At 24.1% G+C, this 22,384-nt stretch overlaps 1 protein-coding gene across 9 annotated transcripts; it reads left to right on the forward strand.

The window, feature by feature from the left end:
• Positions 1 to 244: 244 nt before the first annotated feature.
• LOC103574334 (serine-rich adhesin for platelets) lies at positions 245 to 19,068 on the forward strand. Of its 9 annotated transcripts, XM_053739807.1 has the most exons (9): positions 245 to 616; positions 1,457 to 1,564; positions 2,372 to 2,466; positions 15,002 to 15,168; positions 15,249 to 15,322; positions 15,409 to 15,507; positions 16,232 to 16,604; positions 16,696 to 16,968; positions 17,062 to 19,068. In XM_053739807.1, exons 3-9 carry the CDS (start codon positions 2,390 to 2,392, stop codon positions 18,654 to 18,656), a joined length of 2,658 nt encoding a protein of 885 aa, XP_053595782.1. In that variant the 5' UTR covers positions 245 to 616; positions 1,457 to 1,564; positions 2,372 to 2,389; the 3' UTR covers positions 18,657 to 19,068. The 9 variants fall into 9 exon arrangements, with proteins under 9 accessions (XP_053595782.1, XP_053595781.1, XP_053595783.1 ...); XM_053739806.1 differs by lacking the exon at positions 1,457 to 1,564; XM_053739808.1 differs by lacking the exon at positions 1,457 to 1,564 and having other exon boundaries at positions 15,005 to 15,168.
• Positions 19,069 to 22,384: the final 3,316 nt, after the last annotated feature.

Raw genomic sequence — 22,384 nt, forward strand, 5'->3', positions numbered from 1 at the left:
AATATTTATCTTTGAATAGACTTCACTTAGTTACCGACACATTATGCTTCATATTATCAATTAATTTTCTACAGATTCAAATATTACCGGTCTCTGAGAAAAATCAGTCACACAGTGACATCTATTGTGGTAATTTCATTATTATTTATTATTCTGCTATGTCGGTAGCAATTCATTTTGGAATAATCACTCCAGCTCGAGAAAATCCACTACGCATGCTTCATGGCATAACTTTTTTTTTTTATTTTTCATAACTTTTTTTTTATTTATTATTATTTTCACTGCACGGATTAATAATGGCGATAGTACAACCGAAGCAGTATAGTAAAAAGTATTCGCTTGTCATTTAAATCATTATTTGTGATTTTTTACTTTACGTCAACAACTTCTCAAACTTGAGTATCGGATCAATTGGAATAAATGGTTGTTTATGATTTCATTAACAATAATATGCATAGTGTTTTATGACATATATAATTGCCATTTGTGGCGATTTAACAATTAACAAAGAGTTGAAAAAATAGTCATAATTTTGTTAATTAATTTTATATATTTGCATAATTATTTTATTCTGACAGCGTATTATCAATCTATTTATCAATAATTATTATTCAAGGTAAAAACTAGTAATCAATATTTTTAAATATAAGTATACGTCTACGTTTTATACATACACACACACACATACATACATACACACATATGTATATAATAATATTAAGATAGTTAAAAAATGACAACGTATTGAAAAAAATTATGTTTTTACAAGTATATTAAGTTATACCAACTCGAATTTTCGAACGGAAAACTGATAATGATATTGATTATGATTGTATAAAATTATGCTCATTTTACTATACAAGTTATCTTAATATATTTATCATTAATGGTGTGATTTTTTTTTTAATAATGAGAAATGCACTGCAGAATCGCTTTAATATCAATCTTACAATCACTCAAAATTATTAAGTCCGATATAAAGTAAGTTTATATATTTTTTTGTATTTTGAATCAACAATTGTAGATATTTATTACTAATATAGTAATAACAATATTTAAAAAAAAAAACTTTTTTATCGATGACAATTTCTTTATCAAATAATACTCAATAGTACGTACTTACACATCAATATAATTATTTAATTTTCATTAATTTGTCTGTATGTAATTATTTTATAACGTCATTTTATAATGTTTATCCTTAAATAACATTTTTAAAATTTTTTTAATAAAACATGTCGCATTTAATGGTTTATAAATTCATTTCTCTTGTTTTATGGTAATTGTTAAGATGTTTATTTTTTTTTAAGTCTACGCCATATTTTGCTAGAAATTTATAAAAATTATTAAAAAAAAAAGTTGTTGATATATGAGTATATATATATATATATATATATATATATATATATATATATATATATTTACTAATGTCTATCTAATATCCACAAATTAATAGTATTTTGCAGGTAAATATTTAGAGGATGTTTTTCATACCATAAATACCGCGACACACACACACACACACACGAGAAAGTTATCAAATATACATAATTGTGCGTTAATAGTGAGTATGGCGTAATATGTAGGTCAGTAAATTCTCTTAAGAACGAGGTCATTGTCCTCGATAGTCTTTCTTAATTTATCGGTAATGCAGATTTTATCATATTCTATATATTACCAATTATATACAAATATTAAAAGTTTTTATGCATGTATATTTAATAATAATACTTTAACTACTAAAGATAGAGGTACCTCATAACTAACTATTTTTTGGATCTCCGACTATCCATGTTACTATTCATATATCTTTCCAAATATATTAATCCACGATAATTGTTTGTAATTAATGCGAATTTTAATTAATAATCAATTGGTATTCCAGAAACATTCTTTTTGAGATCATATAAACATAGCTAATTTTTAAATTAAAATCACAGCTTATTTAAAAATAATTATCATTTAGAATCTCAAAAATAGTGTTCGTAGGTTTTTTTCTGCATAAAATATGTATATATATGTACGTCAATGCATCAAATATCTCAGACTCATATTATCTAAAATGAAAGTGAATACTTAATCGTCGTCATTATTTATCTTTTGAGGCATATATTTTCTTTCATACAATGTAATCACTGGATGGTGATAGAAAAAAAATACCAGGAAATAGGTCAGGGATCTAGTCACACCAGCTCTTACATATTAAAATATAAAATATACAGACATTAAGTTTATGAATAATTATTTTTAATAATTTAAGTTTTTTATTTTAGGATTTTTTAAATTGATAACTATTTTTTTTTTCTATTATATTTCATATTGTATTAATAAAATTGTACATATACTTAAATTTATTTTCATGTGCTTATAGAAAACATTCAATAACAACATGAGAGCCAAAGTAGAAGAAAATAAATCGTTGACATCTTCGCTATCAGGAACTTGTACTGAATCTAATTCTTATTGGTAAGTTTGTTTTTAAAAATTATTGCACCTACCATATTTTCATCAATTTTACTAATATTCTTGTTAGTGATAAAATATTTAATATTTAATGATATTAAAATTGTTACGACTCAATTATTAAGACTTGTATACGGTACTCACAGTATAAAAAAAAAAAAAATATCTATTTTTTTTACTTTCTTTTCTTTTTACGCTTAATAATAATTAACAAAATTTCATGATTATTGGGAGATAGAAAAAATAATTTATTAAATAAATGATAAAGTTAATGAGCCGCCAGCAGACGGCGCACTAGTTACAATACGCATACATGTATCAGCATACATACAATATATATATATCAGCCAACAAACGTTCGTAAATAGTAGGGAGAATCCACAGCCGGCAGTTTTAAAGTTACTGTTCAGAGAATTGCGTCTGAACATCTCTCACGTTTCTCTCGCGCGCCTTTACTTTAGTATATAAAATTTTTCTAATTAAAAATTATAATTTTTTAAAATTCTCCATCCATCATTTCTATCAAGTGTTAATCGCAATATCATAATTTAAGAAAAAAATAAATGTATAGCTCATAATAACGCTTATCATTTGTATTATAATAAGTGGATTAATTATAAAAAAAATTTATGAGATTCATGAAAAATGAAAATTTTATTATTATTTAAAATAATAAACTTTCTATGTGTCTAATTAAATGATGATACATGTAATAATAGTGTTGAAATTATTATCAAACGTTTCGAAAATTTTTCATATTTTTTTATTTGTTTTTTTTCTCGACTTCCGCGCTTTTCTGAGCTGCGCAATTCACGCTGCAATATATTATTCTGTTGTCAAGGTCAAGAATCCGGATCACCGACCAGTTGTAAAAACTGATATTTAATATTTATAATAACATTATATTATTATTTACTGTCATCGAAGTGTTATTAAAGTGTTTATTATTATTTTAGTATAGAAATAATGTGTTAAAATAATTATACTTAAACGAATAATATAAATAAATTTTTTTTTTCCTATTCACTGATTATATAAATATATAATAATAAAGTGATACACGTAAAGATAGATAAGATGACTTATGACAAGGAAATAATTTTAAAATGAAAAAAAAAAATAAATCATAAATCTGTGATAATTAAAAAAAATATATATAATATAATAATAAAAAAAAATTATGATTCGCAAGTAAAAGCAGTGAGAATAAATTCAAGGCTATTGTTGCAAAAAAAAAGCTGAATAAAAAATTTTAATAACAAATAATTAATTCGGAAAATAAACAAGTAAATAAAATGCAGTTTAATATATGGTTTTTAACGCCAGTTAAAATAAACTGATATATATATATATATATAATCCATATATTTTATAATATGGCGCTCGATAATAACTTTAAATTGAATGATTATTACTCAATTAAGAATATTAACGACTTAATAATTGGTGAATCGATGCACTCGTGTGTGTTGTGTATACGATAAAGTATTATTATTATTATTATTAACAATAATAATAAATATCCGTTATGTGGCGACAAGATCATTTATATCAAGTCAATGTGCCGCAAGACGAATTATCGTTGCAACTGATCGATAATAAAGATCCGTTACAATTAACAACGATTCAATCCAACACTGACCACCTAATGCTGCAACAACAGCAGCAACCAGTTAAATTGGCAATGATGCCATCTAACAATCTTTTTGTCAGTCAAACCATGACTATGGGGTATCATCATCGTAATGCCGCAAGGGAACGAACGCCGAGTTCAAGGTCTGTTCCAGGGCCGTCACGTGATAACGTGAGCCTAGAATACATGTACATATTATATATATAAAGATATAATTTTTTATTTGTTGATTAATAGCATTAATGAAAGTTTAATTATATATTATTATTATTATTATTATTATTATTATTATTATTATTATTATTTTTTTTTTTTTTTTTTTTTTTTTTTACGGAAAGAAATTTTTAAGGATCTATTTATAAGGTAAAAGACCCGGTTGAGTACCCGATCAGAGAACTCATACCCTTATATTTACTAAATTTTACTAAACATAGATGTACAATGACATGAAATGCCAGTTCCCTGATTGGGTACTAGGTTTTTTATCTTATGTATTAAAAAAAAAAAAACTGGGCGTCGGTAGACCCTGCGGGCCAGCCCCAAAACTTCCCGCTGTTTTCGGCCTCAAAGAGCTCGAAAACATTAGTGTAGATATATTTTCGAGCTCAGAATGCTATCACATGCAATTGTTTTTTTACGATCTTTTCAAGCTCTAACAAGTTACCTGTTATGCTGAAGTTTGAAAATTTAAGAATCGAAAATCATCAATGAAGCGGTTTTTAAAATTTAGTTCCTGATTATGTTCAGTAAAATAAGTGTATTGAGGCAGAAATCAATGTCAGGGATCAAAATCAAGATTTAAATAAGTTTTGACTCATGTAAGAAACAATAAAATATGAAATATCCGATAAAAATATTAAAAACTACGTTTTATCGATTTTTTTGTTGATAATATGATTCAAACTAAAAACCAAGTTAGATGACATTATATGATCAAAAGAAACCATAAAAAAGATGAGTTGGTATGATATCAGGCACATTTTAGTACGTTATATTATGATTTATCCAGAAAAAATAACATAAAATGTTATTTTTTTAACTTTTCAACGCCGATATCTTTTGAACTAATCAATCGATTTTGATAGTTGACGTGGCAATCGGCGCGTTTTATTGAATTCTAGAGCTGATTGAAATTTGAAATCGATCGCGTCAGTTGTTTCGAAAATATTTAGAAAAAACCGTTTTTCACCATTGCTTTCTCCCGCGATAACTCTCGAACGAATTATCCGATTTTGATGTTCGAGGTGGTAATCAACGCGTTTTATTGAGTACTAGAGTTGATTAGATTTTAAAGTCGATCGTATAAGTCGTTTTTGAGAAATCAATAAAAAACTAAAAAAAAAATTTTTTTTTTTCGTAATTCGCAAATATTTTCGAGTCTATTCGATCAAATAATCTGAAATTCTCAGGAAAGTTGATGGCCGATAAGCTCTTTCGATTGCCACCTCAACCATCCAAATCGATTCATTAGTTCAAAAGTTACAAAGAGTTTTCATATATACACACACACACACACACACACACACACATCATTCTGAAAATAGTCAGAATAGCTTACTAGGACCTCAAAACGTCGACATCTGATGAAAACTCGATTTTCGAAAATCGGGGTGAAAACAATAACTTCCCGAAATTTTGAAAATCGTCGATTTTCTTAGCGGGAAGTTAAAAAATTTTATTTATGTCTCAGCTCTTGATCTTTTTTTTATTTTTAAAAATATTATAATTTTATTAATGACAGTCAATAATTAATTTCTTCTTATTTCAAGTGTAATTACTGTAATTTCTTTGTATAAATAAAATTACATCAATTTAATTACAATTTATCGACTACAAGCATCACTGATCAAATATACTTTTTTTTAGTTTATTAAAATTTTTTTTTCTCATTAATTATTATTTATTTTATAATCTCTAAACTGAATAATTATTAATATTTATAAAATTTTAAATTAGAATAAATAAAATTTTAGATAATAAAGAAATTTTTTAGTGGTTGTCCTCGTAAAACTTTACGACAAGCACTAGTATAGCTTGAGCTAAACCGTAGTAGTAGTTTTTAAAAGTTTTCTAAAGTCAACGGCTTTATTCGCTGCGGGTACTCCTGCTGCTGTGAGTATATGAGATACCGTCAATTTTTATGTTGTGATACTAACAATAAAAAAAAAATAATAATAATAATAATAATAATAATAATTACAATAATAATAATAGGCCAAATCACTTTACCTCCTGTCTATGTAGAGAACGAGTTCGTAATATCATTTTAATCTTGCGTAATATTTTAATGTATATTGTTTATTAAATATAATAGAATAGTCGTGATAAAGTAAAGTGGTAAAGTAGAGGAATAAACTGGTAAACTCTATTTTTATTATTGAATTTAGGTGTTTGACCTATCAAATCTATTCCACTACCAGACAATATTTTTCGTCTTTTATTTTGGCGGTTGTTATTAATAAATGAATAAATAAATAATTTTTATGCCTTAAAGCCATTTTATCTATTCAAAACTGGTAACTACTCTATGTAATGCATTATTATTCTTATTATTATTATGATTATTATACTTAATTCTTCCGTGAATACAAGATATTATCTTAACTTAAAATAAACATTCCCTTACAATATTAAACAATCAATGTATGACATAAATAAACAATACTAATTTTATTATATCACAGTAATTAGTATAGTGGTATAGGGCTCTTTGCAGAAATATATTAATTTTCTTTAAGCTATACTACATATTAACAGTGTATAGAATAGAGAGAACTACCTTTTATTTTTCTAAAATTGTTAATAAATAAATTTATATGGATTATATACTGTTATACTGATTAAAGTATTTCATTTTCATAAGCGTTTTCAACGATTAAACAATAGAACGAAAATTTTTATTATGGACGGGACAGCCGGTTTCGTAGCAAGCCAATAATTTTTATAATCGAATCTCTTGCTTCCTTTGGTTCAAGATTCCTTTGATGTCAACCCCATTTAAAAATTTTGATTTTATTATCTTAATATACATACATATATTATTTTGCAATAGATACAGTATTTTAATTACTAAAATTAAATTTATTTATTGATATAATAACGTCATTTTTTAATATGTTGTTATTTTAAATATCCCTATATGCAAACAGCAAAATTTTCAATTTTTGCTAGCATAAATTTACGATTGATAAGTTGTTATATATTCAATATGATCCAATGTTAATAAGTCAATGTTTTGAATTCAATTTGTTTTTAATTAAATACATATATATATATATATATATATTTATTTATTTATTTATTCATTCATTTTATAGTAAAAACATTGTGATATCGAAAAAAAAATTTAAACAATGTCTCATAGTGTCATAGTACTTAACATATATATTTAAACATATATTTCTGTCAACTTTGTCGTGTTAAGTGCTACGATAATGACGCATCGGCTTTGACCGCGTTGTCCTCTACCTAGGACATTACGTTTCTCATTTGGTTGGTCATATACTCAATACTATACAATTTTCATTAAAATATACACATCATCAACTATGTATTTCAACGTACATACTTATAATATTATGACTGCCTCATATACATATTATTTTTTCTTTATCATGATTATTATTTTTTAATGTTTAGTTAAGATACAAGTTTATTAAAAAGAACACGTTGATAATTTTATTTATTCAAATAAATTATAAAAAAAAAAAAAGTTTAATAATAGACTAGGTAATTTCACTAATGAAAAATGATTTCAGATCATTATTTATCGTTTTTACTATTCATAATATTTATCAATTGCTTTGCCAGTATTGTGAAACGAAAGTTAATGTTTCAATAAGTTAGAAAATTATAATAATATGTACTTAAATTTTTTGTATTATTAACTATATAATGAGTTGAAGTAAGATGTTTTAACTCCTCAGTCAATGCAATTAGAGATTTTAAAATAAAAAAATTGATATCATTTGTAACGGTCTCAAATGTTTTTTTTTTTTTTCAATAAATTACTGTAGAGGCATATACAAAATTCTGCTAACAAAAAATATTTAAGTATTTATTATAAAAAAAAATAGAATTATTTACCGATTAGTTTGATATTATAAATATATGAAAACACGTACACGTACATCCATTATCATAAAATCACCACAAAAATTATCATTATTTATCGCTACAATACATGTATAATGAAAATAACAGATAGTTAACAGAAGACGTATGCCAATGTCACTTAGATTATTTTATTTTTATTCTGACAATGTAACTCATCTTCAAAGATAAGAAAATTTTTATAAATTAAAATCTTTAAATAATTTATATATTTTTATTAATTTGTTAAAAATTTATAAATTATAAATACATATAGATAATTGCTTTAATTAAAACGAATAACTAAATTAATAATAAATTATTATAATGAAATTATATGTATTGAAAAATATTGATATTGATGTGATGTTAGGTCTACTGTATGCATATATATAATTTTTTAAACTCAAGGTTTAATACATGCGTGTCGAGGTACAATGACCGATAATTGCCATCGCTGTTTTACTTAGTGTGTAATAGTGGTAATTTATAAGCATTGTGTGATTTACTTTTGCGTAATCCTTAAATAGACGATTGTAATTATTATTACTTTTTTTTTTTTTTCGTTTCTTTAGTTTAATTGTTTATAATTTATCGAATCGTCACAAAACATTATATATATATATATGAAATTTTTGTGACGTTTTCGTATAAAATATAATTACAAAAGGTTATAACCAGTTTCTTATTTAGCTGGATGCTCGATAATTTTTCGATTACGATAATCAAGTGCCCTGACCATGGAGGCACTAGTTACAATTTTAAAATATTAGCATTAAACTATGAAGATATTTAAAATTCAAATTGTTATATTATTTTTCTATAATATATTGTTGTAAATATATATATATATATATATATATATATAGACATTATAGATATGTATATAATATTTAAGTAGACAAACAGTACATTTTTATTTTGAGAAATAGTTTTGAGTAAACATCTGTCTACATAAAATAGCACTTGTAACCTCATTCTATTGATAATATACTCGAGCAATCTTTGACATATTTTTGATTAAATCAAATAAAATATCCATTACTACATACGTCTATTGAAATAAAAATTGATTGATAAATTATATATATATATATATATATATATATATATATATATATATATATATATATATATATATATATTCCTAATATTTAGTATCAAAGTGTAATGCGATTATTCAAGGATACACATTTACAATTCTTATGATGTGTCAATAGGTCGTTGAATAATTATAGTGGTATTATTATACACTTGACATTGGATGTAAAAATATTTAACTATTAAGAACACTAAAAATGTTATTTTTATCAATTATTGAATTTTACTTTAGAATAATGAAAAAAAAAAATTTGGAAAACAGTTAACCCGTCTGGCCAAACTCAAAAATTTTTTATTTTTGAGATCACAGACGTTAAAAATATCATCATTATACGTTCTTGAACTTGAAAAATAACAGTTTTTTTGAGTTACCAAGCTCAAAAAAAAATTTTGTTTCAATTGAAAAATTAAAGAAACAGTTGACCCTGCTAACCCTGATTAAGAAAAATAATTTAAAACAATTGGCATCGACTAATATATAGATATACACTTAGCATAAAGTAAATCATTTTTCTTAATCAGGGAACTGAATCATGGCAACTTTTTTCAAATTTTTAATCTATTAAAATCAAAATTATGTTTATAATACTACCGTTATTCAAATTTTTGAACTTAATAATTTAGGTTTAAATCAAGTCGGAAATATGTATGTATTTATTCGTCCACTATATAAATTCCATTTGCTTAATACAATAAATATATAATCTACTATATTTATCTTAAAAACTATAAATCAATAATTTATAATAGTACAGTGATATTATTGTATAAATGATATAAAATGAAAAAAAAAAATAAATTAACGAAGTCGATGCTCTCATCTGCATCTTCTTCTCCATCGTCAAAACGACATGTGTATATATAAAAATACTACTCTTTCATTCTCTTTCGTATGGCTGTCGTCGTCGACGTTTGCTGACGTACATGTTTGGTTTCCTTCTAATTGCTACATTCATATTAAGAACGGTTATCAGATAATTTTGTCCAAGTTTTTCTTTGAAATAAAAGCTCTAAACGCAAAATAAAGACACAGATCCGATACTTTACTCTATGAACTAGCGAAGTGCACTTGAATTTTTTGATAACTTCCATTTGTTTACGATACGAGAAAAGCTTGGACAAAGTTCCTATTTTCTGTACAAATGCAACAAATATAGTACCGTTTATCCAGTTAAATAAGAATAGAAAAACAAATGAAAACGCGTCTTAAATGTTACATTATATTTGTATTAATTGATTAATTTTTTTTATCATTGTTGATTTTTATTAACTAAAATAAGTAATTGTTTTTTCGTACACTAATATCACATTTTCTATATGTATATATATGTATGTATGTTAGTAAAGATAACTCACACAAGACGCAACGAATTGACTTAATTTTTTGTTGCTATTAATAAATCCATAATTTAATAGAATATAACCCTTTTAAATTTCACTATTCTATAATAATTTTCGTTTATCCACGATAAATATATTAAGACTAAGTCGTTGGTGTACTAGACCAAAAGCTGTCATATGTTTTCTCATTATTGGTTTATTTGATTTGTCATTCTACGGAGGGCGAACGACAAACATATAGCGCCGCAGGATAATAATAATAAAAATAAAAATAAAATATACTTTTATTATTATTTTAGTTATTAGTGGTTGAAATATACATTTTTATTTCAACATGAGCATTCGAAGTGTATATTTTTTTATTTTAAAAAGGTTTTATCCGAATTAACATTATTATTATTAGCAAACTTTAAAACATTATGTTACAATCATTTATTACATTAAAAGCAGATTGAAAATAACATATATAATATAGTTTGTTTTATTGTAATAACTCCCCTGAGCAATCACAATAAAAGAGATACATTATTATTATTATTTAAATTTTATCTTTTATTTTTATTTAATTATTTAAAAATCTATCATTTTTTTTTTAATCTGAAATCAATATTAATTACTGTACACATTCTATTGTATATTGTCTTATGGTAATTAGAAGACACCTGCTCTATGTACAAATAAACTTACATTACATTAATATTTTTTTTCTATAATAAAAAAGAGATGAAATGGATGTAAAGTCTCTTTTCTGAACATTTGATTGGCTATAGGCTAAAGACAAGATAAAAATAAACACAATTTATACATTAAAATAAATATGTAAAATGCAAAACACGCGCGCTTACACGCAAAACATGGATTTTAGTAAATATATATTATTAAAAAGCTTATATTATTGTTAATCATAACGTATGTAAGAAAAGATTTTACAATAAATTTGAAAACTACAAATAACAATAAGCAACAGACAAAAAAACAGCAAATAAAATAAAGTTAAGGATAATTTAATCGATTTGATGGATATGTTCTCGTCAACTAGTAATTAATAATTAATTATGAATTGTATATAATGAATATTATCATTATATATATATATATATATAAATATATATATATATATATATATATATATATATATATATATATATATATAATAGGGTAGATATAAAATAAAATGAACTAGCATAAACAGCAGCAATAGAGTTGTATAATTTATTAAGTCGACTATCGACGACGTCAAAAATGATTCTATTTAGTTGTTGTGTCGGGGGGTTGAAGTTGTGATTCGGGTTTGGGTTCGGGTTGAGGATGTTAATATAACCGAATGGAGCTCTTGTTAAATTTGGATAGCTTACGCAGACTCGTAGTGAGGCAGGACGCGGTTAACGCCCATATGCAGTGCAGAGGTGCCCAATTAATTCTGTATTTCTTCTGTAATATCTTTTATTATATATATATATATATATATTTTTTTTTTTTTTTTCATTCATGCTCAATGAAGTAGATAAATTTTACTTTATTATTGCTCTTAATTAAATAATTTCATATAATACTTGATATTCTTTCGAAAAAATAATTTAAGAAATTATTTTATGAATTTTATTACAGTTTATAAGCATACTTATAATATATATGCATGTGACATTGATTACTCAGTGATGTGCAATTTGATCGTTGATTTAAAATTAAAAATAAATATTTTTCCTTAAATAATAATTAGCTATGATTTTAGATTAATTATTATTATTATTATTATAAAAAATAACCAGTACTTGTGGTCGAGTGGATAACACTCTTGTCTCCGAACGCAAGTACTGGCCAGGCTCAGGTTCGAATCCCACAGAGTGCAAATGAATAATTATTTTTCACAAGTTGATATAGTGCATTGATCTGTGGGATTCGTTCCATATAGCCGCCAGACTGCCACCTGTCTGCAATCTTCCCCACTAAAAAGCACTCCGTGATTGCAAACAAATATGGAAAAAGAAATGGAAATAGACAGCTAATAATGAGATATATGGAATAGAAAAAGAAAAAAGATGGCCAAGAACATAGTCCGATAAAGTTTAGAGTAGTTTGTTAGAAATATATGGAAAATATTTATCCAAGAAAAATAGGGACTTGAAAATTGCTTGCAACGTAACCTAAAGACTATGTAATGTAAATATGAAAAGAATAAAAACTGTAGAAAACGGAAGTTATACAGTTAAGATTGCAACAATTAAATTTATTTATTATTAAAAAAAAACAAGTAAAATAATTGCAAGTTTATCGACAACTTTTTTTTCTTCTGGTGTAAACATATATTGATTCGATAAGTACATATTAATTACAGCATGCAACAAGCAAGCAATTAACTAACTAACTAACTAACTAATTAATTAATAAATAAATTAATAAATTAAGTAACTAGCTAACTAACCGGCAAGTCAAGCCAACATGTATAACTGTTCTTGACCTTGAACCTTAACCAGCAGAGGCAAAAAACCTTATGTGTATACTTATACATATACTTCTTTTTTTACTCTGTAGTATTTATTAAGACCCTTCTATTCTACTTAACTCACATACCAGTATGTTGTTTCATTTTAATATCGATCGTTACCTTCAAGCCCTGCATCCTGCGTCAACGTCTTCATGTAACATTTTTACGTATTATTTATTGCTATTATTATTTTTCTTTTTTTTTTTTACGATAAAATAAATTTTTACAATGAATTAAATATTGTTATTATTATTAAATCATAAAGTAGCTGGAATAAATTTTTAAAAACAAATACAATAATAACAACTTTGTGAGTGTGTATTTATTGATCAATTATCTTTGTATAGACAAGTTAAAAAAAAAAAAAGTTATTTATCCGTTAGATAATTTTATTATAGACAAGTCATCTTTGAGTTTATTTATACAAGGTCAAACATAAATGAAAATTATTATTATTATTATTATTATTATTATTATTATTATTATTATTATTATATTATTATTATTATTATTATTATTATTATTATTATTATTATTATTATTATTATTATTACATATATCAAATACATCTCAATGTAATTAAAAAAAAAGTAATAATAATAATAAAGCGACAAAGACATTTAGTTTATTTGCTGCAGTTATTTAAATTGATAATATTGCCAGTATGTTAATTAGATTGGGCCAAAAAAATGGACTATTTTTTTTTTTTGCTTTCGATACTGTGAAAATATTATTCCTGATGACCAAAAAAAATTATTGTGCAAGTTTGAGCCCTTAATATTGATATTAAGAGGTATATCATTACGACTATTCGTTTTTTTAAAGAATTTTCATTTTTTACCCAAAACTCGTAAATCATCCGTCTGAAAAATATGAGCAATGTATATTCTTAAAGGAAATTTGATTCCCTACAAAAAATCTCTCTTAGTAAATTGACGTAAAACGAGCCGTTTCCTTGTAATCGTGCGTTAAATGTTGATTTGTTTTTTAAATTCTTTGCTTTGATTTTGGATTTTTGTTACTAGAAATATTAAAATTTTTTTTAGTCAAGATACATATTTTTTAAGGAAATTTAATGCTCTACAAAAAAGGTCTCTTAACATTTTTCGCTAAATTCACTCCTTCAAAAGTTATTTAGGTGATTATAGTCGTTTTGACTAAAATTCAACCTTGAATTTACTAAGAGACATTTTTTGTTGGGAATTGAATTTCCTTTAAGAATATACATTGCTCATATTCGGGTTTAATTGTTAAATTTATGATATACTTATCGAGAATAAATTAAAAATTGAGTAAATTCTCAGTACAACAAGTTGACAACCTATCCAACTTTTGTTTCCAATACACAACTCTAATTCAACAACTTACACAGTACAATAAAAATGTTAATTTTATTTTTTTTTTTATTATTATTAGTACTATGTTATCGTTATTATATTATCAGATATATGTTTAAACTTAAACACACATTAATTTTTTTTTTTTTTTTTTTTAATCTAAAATAAAAACAAATAAATTATTCATTGTACATTTACTTTCTATCTCTATATCAAGAGAAAAACTTTTGAATTTACAACGTAAAAATAAAAATCAATTAAATACATTACCTATACAATAAAATGTTTTTCCTTGCTATGGGTAAGAAATAAAAAAGAAAAAGATGTTATTTTTATATTAAATTAATATTTATATAAAATATTCTATATATAATATTGAGAATTGTAATTTTATGATAGAAATATCTCACATTTTATTAAATATATAAATGATGAAAATAAAATTAAATTCTGTAATAATAAGCGTAAAATATAATATAAGTATAAATAATGAATAATGATTATCTAAATTTATTGTTCTATTATAATTAATAAAATTATATGTTACAGTAGTTCTCGTGCTTCACGTAATCTCGCGGAAAAGCAACGACGTGACAATCTCAATACAAATATCGCAATGATGGCAGCATTAGTGCCCAATATAGCATCAAGTTCGAAACGTCATGACAAAATTTCTATTCTTAGACTTGCCGCAGCTTATTTACGATCTAATTTCAGTAAGTATTATAATTTTAATTAATAATTACTATATAAAATAAAAAAAAAGAATAATCATTAAAAAAAAATTACAATATAGCAATTGGCCCTGGTATTCGTGGTTTTATTCCGCCAGAATTCAATGATATTGATCTTGAGGAAAATTTTATTGACGTAAGATAATTTTTTCATAAGATAATAACAAAAATAATTAAAATGTATTATTATTATGATTAATTGTTATTTTCTTTTTTTTTTAGGGGTTTGATGGAACAGGAAGCTTTTTACTAGTCGTAACAATAACGGGAAATATTGTTTATATTAGTCCACGTGTGGAAGGACCTCTTGGTTATTCGCCAGTAAGATAATAGTTGTTTAATTTATATTATACAAATTATTATAAAAAAATAGATGAATTTACATAAACGAAAAAATTAAAAAATATTGATTCCTACTACTAATACTATTATTACTATTATTATTATTATTATTATTATCATTATTATTTTTTCATATTAATATTTAAATGAAAAAATGTTATTAGTCTACACACGTGTCACTCTAGAGAATTTCCAAATCAAACATGCATATCAACTAACTTAATAAATTTAAAATCAACTGAAAATAATAGAAAAAGTTTTTTTTTTTATTACAAAATATAATCAAATAATAATAATGTTATTATTTTTTATTTTATTATTATTTAATTATTAAATTGACACTTTAATACAACAATAATTTGTTCTGTACCTTTGATGATATGTATGGTACATAATATATAATCATTGAATCATTGAGTTTTATTATTTTTGTTGTGATTCTTAACAAGCTTCGTAGATACATTTTATTCATTATTATAACTTGAATAAAAAAAAAAAAATTTTTTTTTGTATAAGAAATAATAAACCATGCCCAGATATAATGATAATCTGATTATCTACAATCAGGCAACTATTGTATCTAATATAAAGAAATTACGAATCTCCTGCGGTGAAAACTACATCATATCATAAAATATATATATATAATGTAAAGATCAATATGGAATATTATTATTTTATTTTTATTTTTAATTAATTTTAGGTTGAAATGATGGGTAAGTCTATTTATACTTATGTACATCCAGAAGATCATGCAGAGCTTTCAAAAGCACTAACGCCTGATGAGTATATACAACCAATTAAAAAAATAACATATTACAATGAGGACTACAGTACTAACGAGGAAGCAACAACCACTACCACTGTCATGACTATCCCTACAACAACAACAACAACAACAACAATTAATAATAATAATAATAATAATAATAGTAATTTTAAGGAACAACGACGTAGTTTTTATATTAAAATAGCACAACGTACAAATTCAAGAGGTGAACATACACAATTTAAATGTTTTCATGTCTCGGGTGTACTAAGGTTAGCAGATTTTTTGAGGAAAAAAAATAGTCCAGGTAACTTTTACGTTCAAACACTAATGGTCACATTAACTTTTTTTTTTTTTTTTTTTTTTTAACTATAAAAAAATTTATTATCGATTTATAGACCAATCATCGTCAGTAGCAGCAGCAACAAGTAATGACATAATCTTCACTGGTATTGCTAAAGTTATTCATAAACGTATTACAGAATTGTCATTGTACGAAGCTAATAAACAGGAATACATAACTCGTCATCTAGTGGACGGACGTATTGTATTTAGTGATCATAGGATAGCGTTGGTGGCTGGTTATATGTCTGAAGAAGTGTCTGGTGTTAATGCTTTTCGATTTATGCACAAGGATGATGTTATGTGGGCAATAACTGCATTAAGACAAAGTTTGTTATTTATTATAATTTTTATTTATATATAAATGATAATGATAATGATAATGATGATAATAATAATAATAATAATTATTATTATTATAGTGTATGATCGTCGGGAAGGTTTTGGCACCTCATGTTATCGTCTATTGTCGAAAAGTGGTAAATTTATCTATCTACGTACTCATGGTTGGCTTGAATTCGACAGTAAAACCGGAACCTTTGAGTCATTCATCTGCGTAAATACTCTAGTAGAAAAAGATGAAGGCGAAAATTTAATTAAAGAATTACGTAATCGGTTTTCAGCAACTGTAACACAAATAACTGCAACAACATCCACTGTATCGCCTTTATCTACATCTTCTTCTTCTTTTTCACTTTCAACGAGTTTAACATCTGGTGTAGCTGCGGCTACGTCAACAACAATAACAACAACAGCAGCAGCAGCAGCTGCATCATCATCATCATTATCGTCATCATCATCATCATCATCATCAGTGACAGCAACAGCAACATCAATAGCAACAGTAACAGCAATAATAACTGCAACAGAACCATCACTATCAGTATCAACCTCGACATTATCTACATCTACATCCGTTGGTACTATTAAAAAATTAAAAAACCCTTTAGTATCATCTCAGCCTGAACAAAATGTTGAGGATCCAACACAACTTGAGGATGCTATTTATCAATTAATAAGTACATTAAAATCACCATCAACAGCACCCAGTTTATCACCCTCAACATCTGATATCGAGTGTAATCTTGACATTACTGATACTACAACCTCTTCATCGTCATCATCATCATTATCATTATCATCGTTGACAACAGCAACAACAACAACAACAACAACAACAACAACAACAACAACAACAACAACAACAACAACAACAATAACAACAACAACAACAACAACAACAACATCATCATCGAAAACAGTGATAGAAAATTCATTTAAATTATCATCTCCAAAGGCAATTACTACAATAAATAATAAATTTAACGATAAATCGAGACAAAAAAATAAACGTATTAAAACAGAATTATCATATTCATTTAATTCATCACTCAGCCTATTAAATCATAATGTCAATGATGATCATCAGCAACCAATCACTTGTTACAATTTAAATAAAAAAAAAATAATTAATAACAAAAAAAAAATAAATGATAATAATATTATTATAACAAAAAATAATAAATCAGATAAAATATTAAATTTGAATAGTAAAAATTTGATATTTAGTGATAAAATTGATGAAGATAATAATGATTGTGATTATGATAATTATCATCATCATCATTTAAAGCAATCGAACCATATATTTTTAACATATAATAATGATGATAATAATAGTGTAAATAATAGTGAAAAAAAAAATATGGGGTATGATAGTAAAATAGAATTAAATGGTATTGGTGTTAAACGTCCTGGTGAAATATATAAACGTAAAGATAAAAGGCGACATATTTATAATAAATCGACCGCCGAAGAATTAAATGAATTAGTTGTTGTTAAAAATAACGAAATTATTGTTGATAAATTTAAAATTCAAGCAAAAATAGATAAGAATGATGTGATGGTAGTAGAGAATAATGTTGATGAAAAAAGTAATATAATAATAGATAATAATAAAAAAATAAATAGTGAATTACAAGATACATTATTCAAATTAGATAATTGTATTAATTGAAAAACTAAGAAATTTAATTAAATTAAATGTATTTATAATAACAGAAAAAAAAAATATTGTAGAACGATTAAAGATTATAGACATCTAAAAACAGAATGTCTAAAAAAATCAAACTCTTATTTCCACGTGATACAAAACGATATTATTAATAATTTGAAAGATGATGATAAATCGTTAAGGATTTAAAGTTGATACTAATAATAACTTTACCATTTAAACTATTTCGTTAAGTAAAATGCTATTAAAATTATTTAAAAAGTGATGATATATATTAATTTTTATGTTTTAATTAGTCAATTCATTAAATATATGGTTGATTGAATGAGTAGTATGAGAATGCCCGAGCAAAAAAAAAATTATTTTTATTGAGACATAATAATTAAACAAATATTATTTATCGTGATGTTTGGAATTTTTTTCCAAAGGGTCTCAAAGTAAGGTAAATTAAATTTTTTATTTTTCAATTATCGTTATTATTATTATTGATTGATTGATTTTTTTTTATTTTTTTTTCATTTTATCCTATTTTATTTAGTGAGACAAAATGAAATTATTCATGATTTAACGACCACATTGTTTCGAGTCGTTAATAATAATAGTAATAATAATAATAATATAATGATGGTGATTGAATTATTATTGTTAATATTAAATTAAAGTGAAAAAAAATGGAAATTCATTGATGCATTTTTATATTTAACTATTATTTTTTTTTTTTTTTTTTTTTTTAAAGATGATTAATGAGTTAAAGATAAAAATGAATTGTGCAATTGAGGTGAGGATGATCTTTGTTTTGAGAATGAGACTGATAAGTAGACGAATGATCTGAGGTTAATGAAATGAATAATCGAAATTTAAAAGAAATTTTTAATTTTATAATTATTGACGACAAAGTAATTAATTATTAACTATTAATTAGTAAAATTTATAAGTAATGATTAAAATCTAATAAAGAATAAGAAATTTTAATAATTAAATCATTCCTCGAAGTGTTAAAATAAATTTTTTACAAATATTTAAAAATATATGCATAAGACGAGTAGTCTCATTCCTTAAAAAGAAGAAGATAAATAGAAAAGAAAGAAACAAAAAGCTATCTTTTTTTTTTTTTACAAACACAAGGAATAGATAAAGTCTATATAAGTAACATAAAAAGAAAATCACAATTATTATTAATAACTCTGGATGGTTAATTACACTACTTATGTCGCAATTTAATTGCCTTTGAGAGGAATAATAATAATAAATAAAATAATTAATGAAAGGTAATTTAAATATACCAATCGTACATTACTAGGCAATTTATATTATATAAAACTAAGGTATATAAACAAATAAAAATTAACTAAATAAATAAATTGAATAAATAAACAAGTAAAAAAAAATAAATAAATAATATTAATAATAATAATAATAATAATAATAATAATAATAATAATAATAATTCGAACTGTTGCCATTGTGAATATTGGCTAATCGTAAGACTGCAATGTTAATTTTACTGTATACATATTATATAAATAATATTATTACATACGTCATTATTATTACTTTTATCGTCTATTGCTAAAATTATAAGTAATTATCTATGAATATGTTTCATTGTTAGAAAAAAGTTACGTAAATTTGAATGAAAAGAAATTTTAAAAATTAGATAAATAAAATTTTTTTGTTTACTAAATTTTCGTTATACTTATCTAAGAAATTAATTAAAATTGTAAAAAGGAAAAAAAATTTATACATGACGTTTTTTCATTTTTAACTAGTAATTAAAATTAAATGATATAAAAACAAAAAATAAACAGAACAAAATAAATTGTAGCCATACACTGAGAACTCTCACTTATATGTGTAAAAAAAAATAATAATAATAATAATAATAAAATAAATACCCATTTATTGTAATTATTATTTTATCAATGTATAACCCAATTATATTTAGTAAAGTGTATAATAGAATAAACTAATAATGCTATGCAACCAGAAAAAAAATAACAAATCTTAGTTCATAACTAACAAAATTTTTTTTTTTGTGGTTTATAAAACATAATCTTTTACGATTATATCAGTTGAATATTTAGCGTTACAAAAAGAGAAATAAATTATTTGTGCAATTGATTTATGATTTCTTATAAATTCAGATTAGAAACCTCAATGATTTGGTGTGAAATACTATATATATATATATATATATATATAACGATTAATATTTTTACGAGACTGATGTTTTTCCACTTTTTTTTTTCTTCGATAAAGAACTGCTCAAAAGAAAGTTGCTTGGAGTATTCTTGATACGGTAGTTTTAAAAATAAATATATATTATATACATATAATATATGTATACATATAAGGTGTGCGAATAATTGGAACCCAAAAATTGATCGAAAAATCCAAATTAGATTGATGTTACGTTTAGAAAAGTCCTGCGTATTTTTCTTTGACGTAAGATAATTTGAATCTAATAATTAAAAATTTTTAAATATTAACAATTTTCTTAAGGATTCCAAAACTCACAAATGACATTTAATACTCAATTTTCAAACCTATAATATTAAATATACAAATTAGGGTGACCCAAAAAAAACCGACTATTTTTTTTTTTCGAGTCTCTTATGAAAATTTGTTGGTTTACGATGTTTTAAGAAGCCTTTCCAAAAATCAGCTTAATAAAAAATTTTCAAGAGGCCGCTCACGAATTTTGAAAATATCAAAAATGATCGAAATTTGAATTTTCTTGTAGCAGTAATAGTTTATATTTGTGAAATCATGACTACGCTGGAAATATAAGCCCAAAATTTAACTATTTAAACCTCGCTCAAGAATTTTTAATGTTTCCGAGTGCTGTCTTTTGAACGTTTTTGAGCAACCCTTGAATATTGATAATAAAGTTTCTCGATTTTTTCACCATCAATTTGCATCACAATCAATGGAAATATAACCCAAGAAATAGAAATAATAAGTTATTTACATACTTTTTTTATTTTTTAATTCAATTTTTTGGTTTTTTTGCTTATTCAAAACTTAGCAAATTTTATTGTTTAAGACTGTCCTGCATATTTTTGGTTATGCAAAAGTTAAATTATAGTGAAATGACAATAATTGAGTTATAAAAAAATACAAAAACCAATTCAAAGTATTAGTTACAGATTATCAGGTAATAATCAAAATTCTTGAGCGCCGTTTAAATATTTAAATTTTGGGCTGAAATTTTCAGCATAGTCATGATTTTACAAGTATAAACTATTGCTGCCACGAGAAAGAAAAAATTTAGAAGTAAAAAAATTCGAATGTCAATCATTTTTGATATTTTCATAATTCGTGAGCGACCTTTTGAAAATTTTTTATCGAGCTGATTTTTGGAAAGGCTTCTTAAAACATCGTAAGCCAACAAATTTTCATAAGAGACTCGAAAAAAAAAATAGTCAGTTTTTTTGGGTCACCCTAATATATATATATATATATACAAAATATTATGTGTAAAGAAAAATGTACCAAAGCCTATTGGTTAACAACATTTATATTAATATTAATTATTAGTTTAAAAATATATATGACAATTTTATCATATTGTAAATATGTTACTATATTTATACTTTAATTGTAATACAAGTAATTCTTTATTATTATTTTCACACAACAATTGGTAATTTTTTTTTCTTCTCTCCATTTAACAGTAATTATGTAAAAGTTAATGTTAAAAATTATTCATATAGATATTCTATAGAATT

This window comes from Microplitis demolitor, chromosome 6 (assembly GCF_026212275.2).
Source record: "Microplitis demolitor isolate Queensland-Clemson2020A chromosome 6, iyMicDemo2.1a, whole genome shotgun sequence".
Classification (NCBI taxonomy): domain Eukaryota; kingdom Metazoa; phylum Arthropoda; class Insecta; order Hymenoptera; family Braconidae; genus Microplitis; species Microplitis demolitor.

Bases quoted from the DNA above. Each gene is read 5' to 3' on its own strand.
- LOC103574334 (XM_053739804.1), top strand. From the start codon at position 3,992: ATGTGGCGACAAGATCATTTATATCAAGTCAATGTGCCGCAAGACGAA. The intron at 15,323-15,408 runs GTAAGATAATTT...TTTTTTTTTTAG, and splicing joins TTGAGGAAAATTTTATTGAC to GGGTTTGATGGAACAGGAAG. The intron at 16,605-16,695 runs GTAACTTTTACG...ATCGATTTATAG, and splicing joins GAGGAAAAAAAATAGTCCAG to ACCAATCATCGTCAGTAGCA.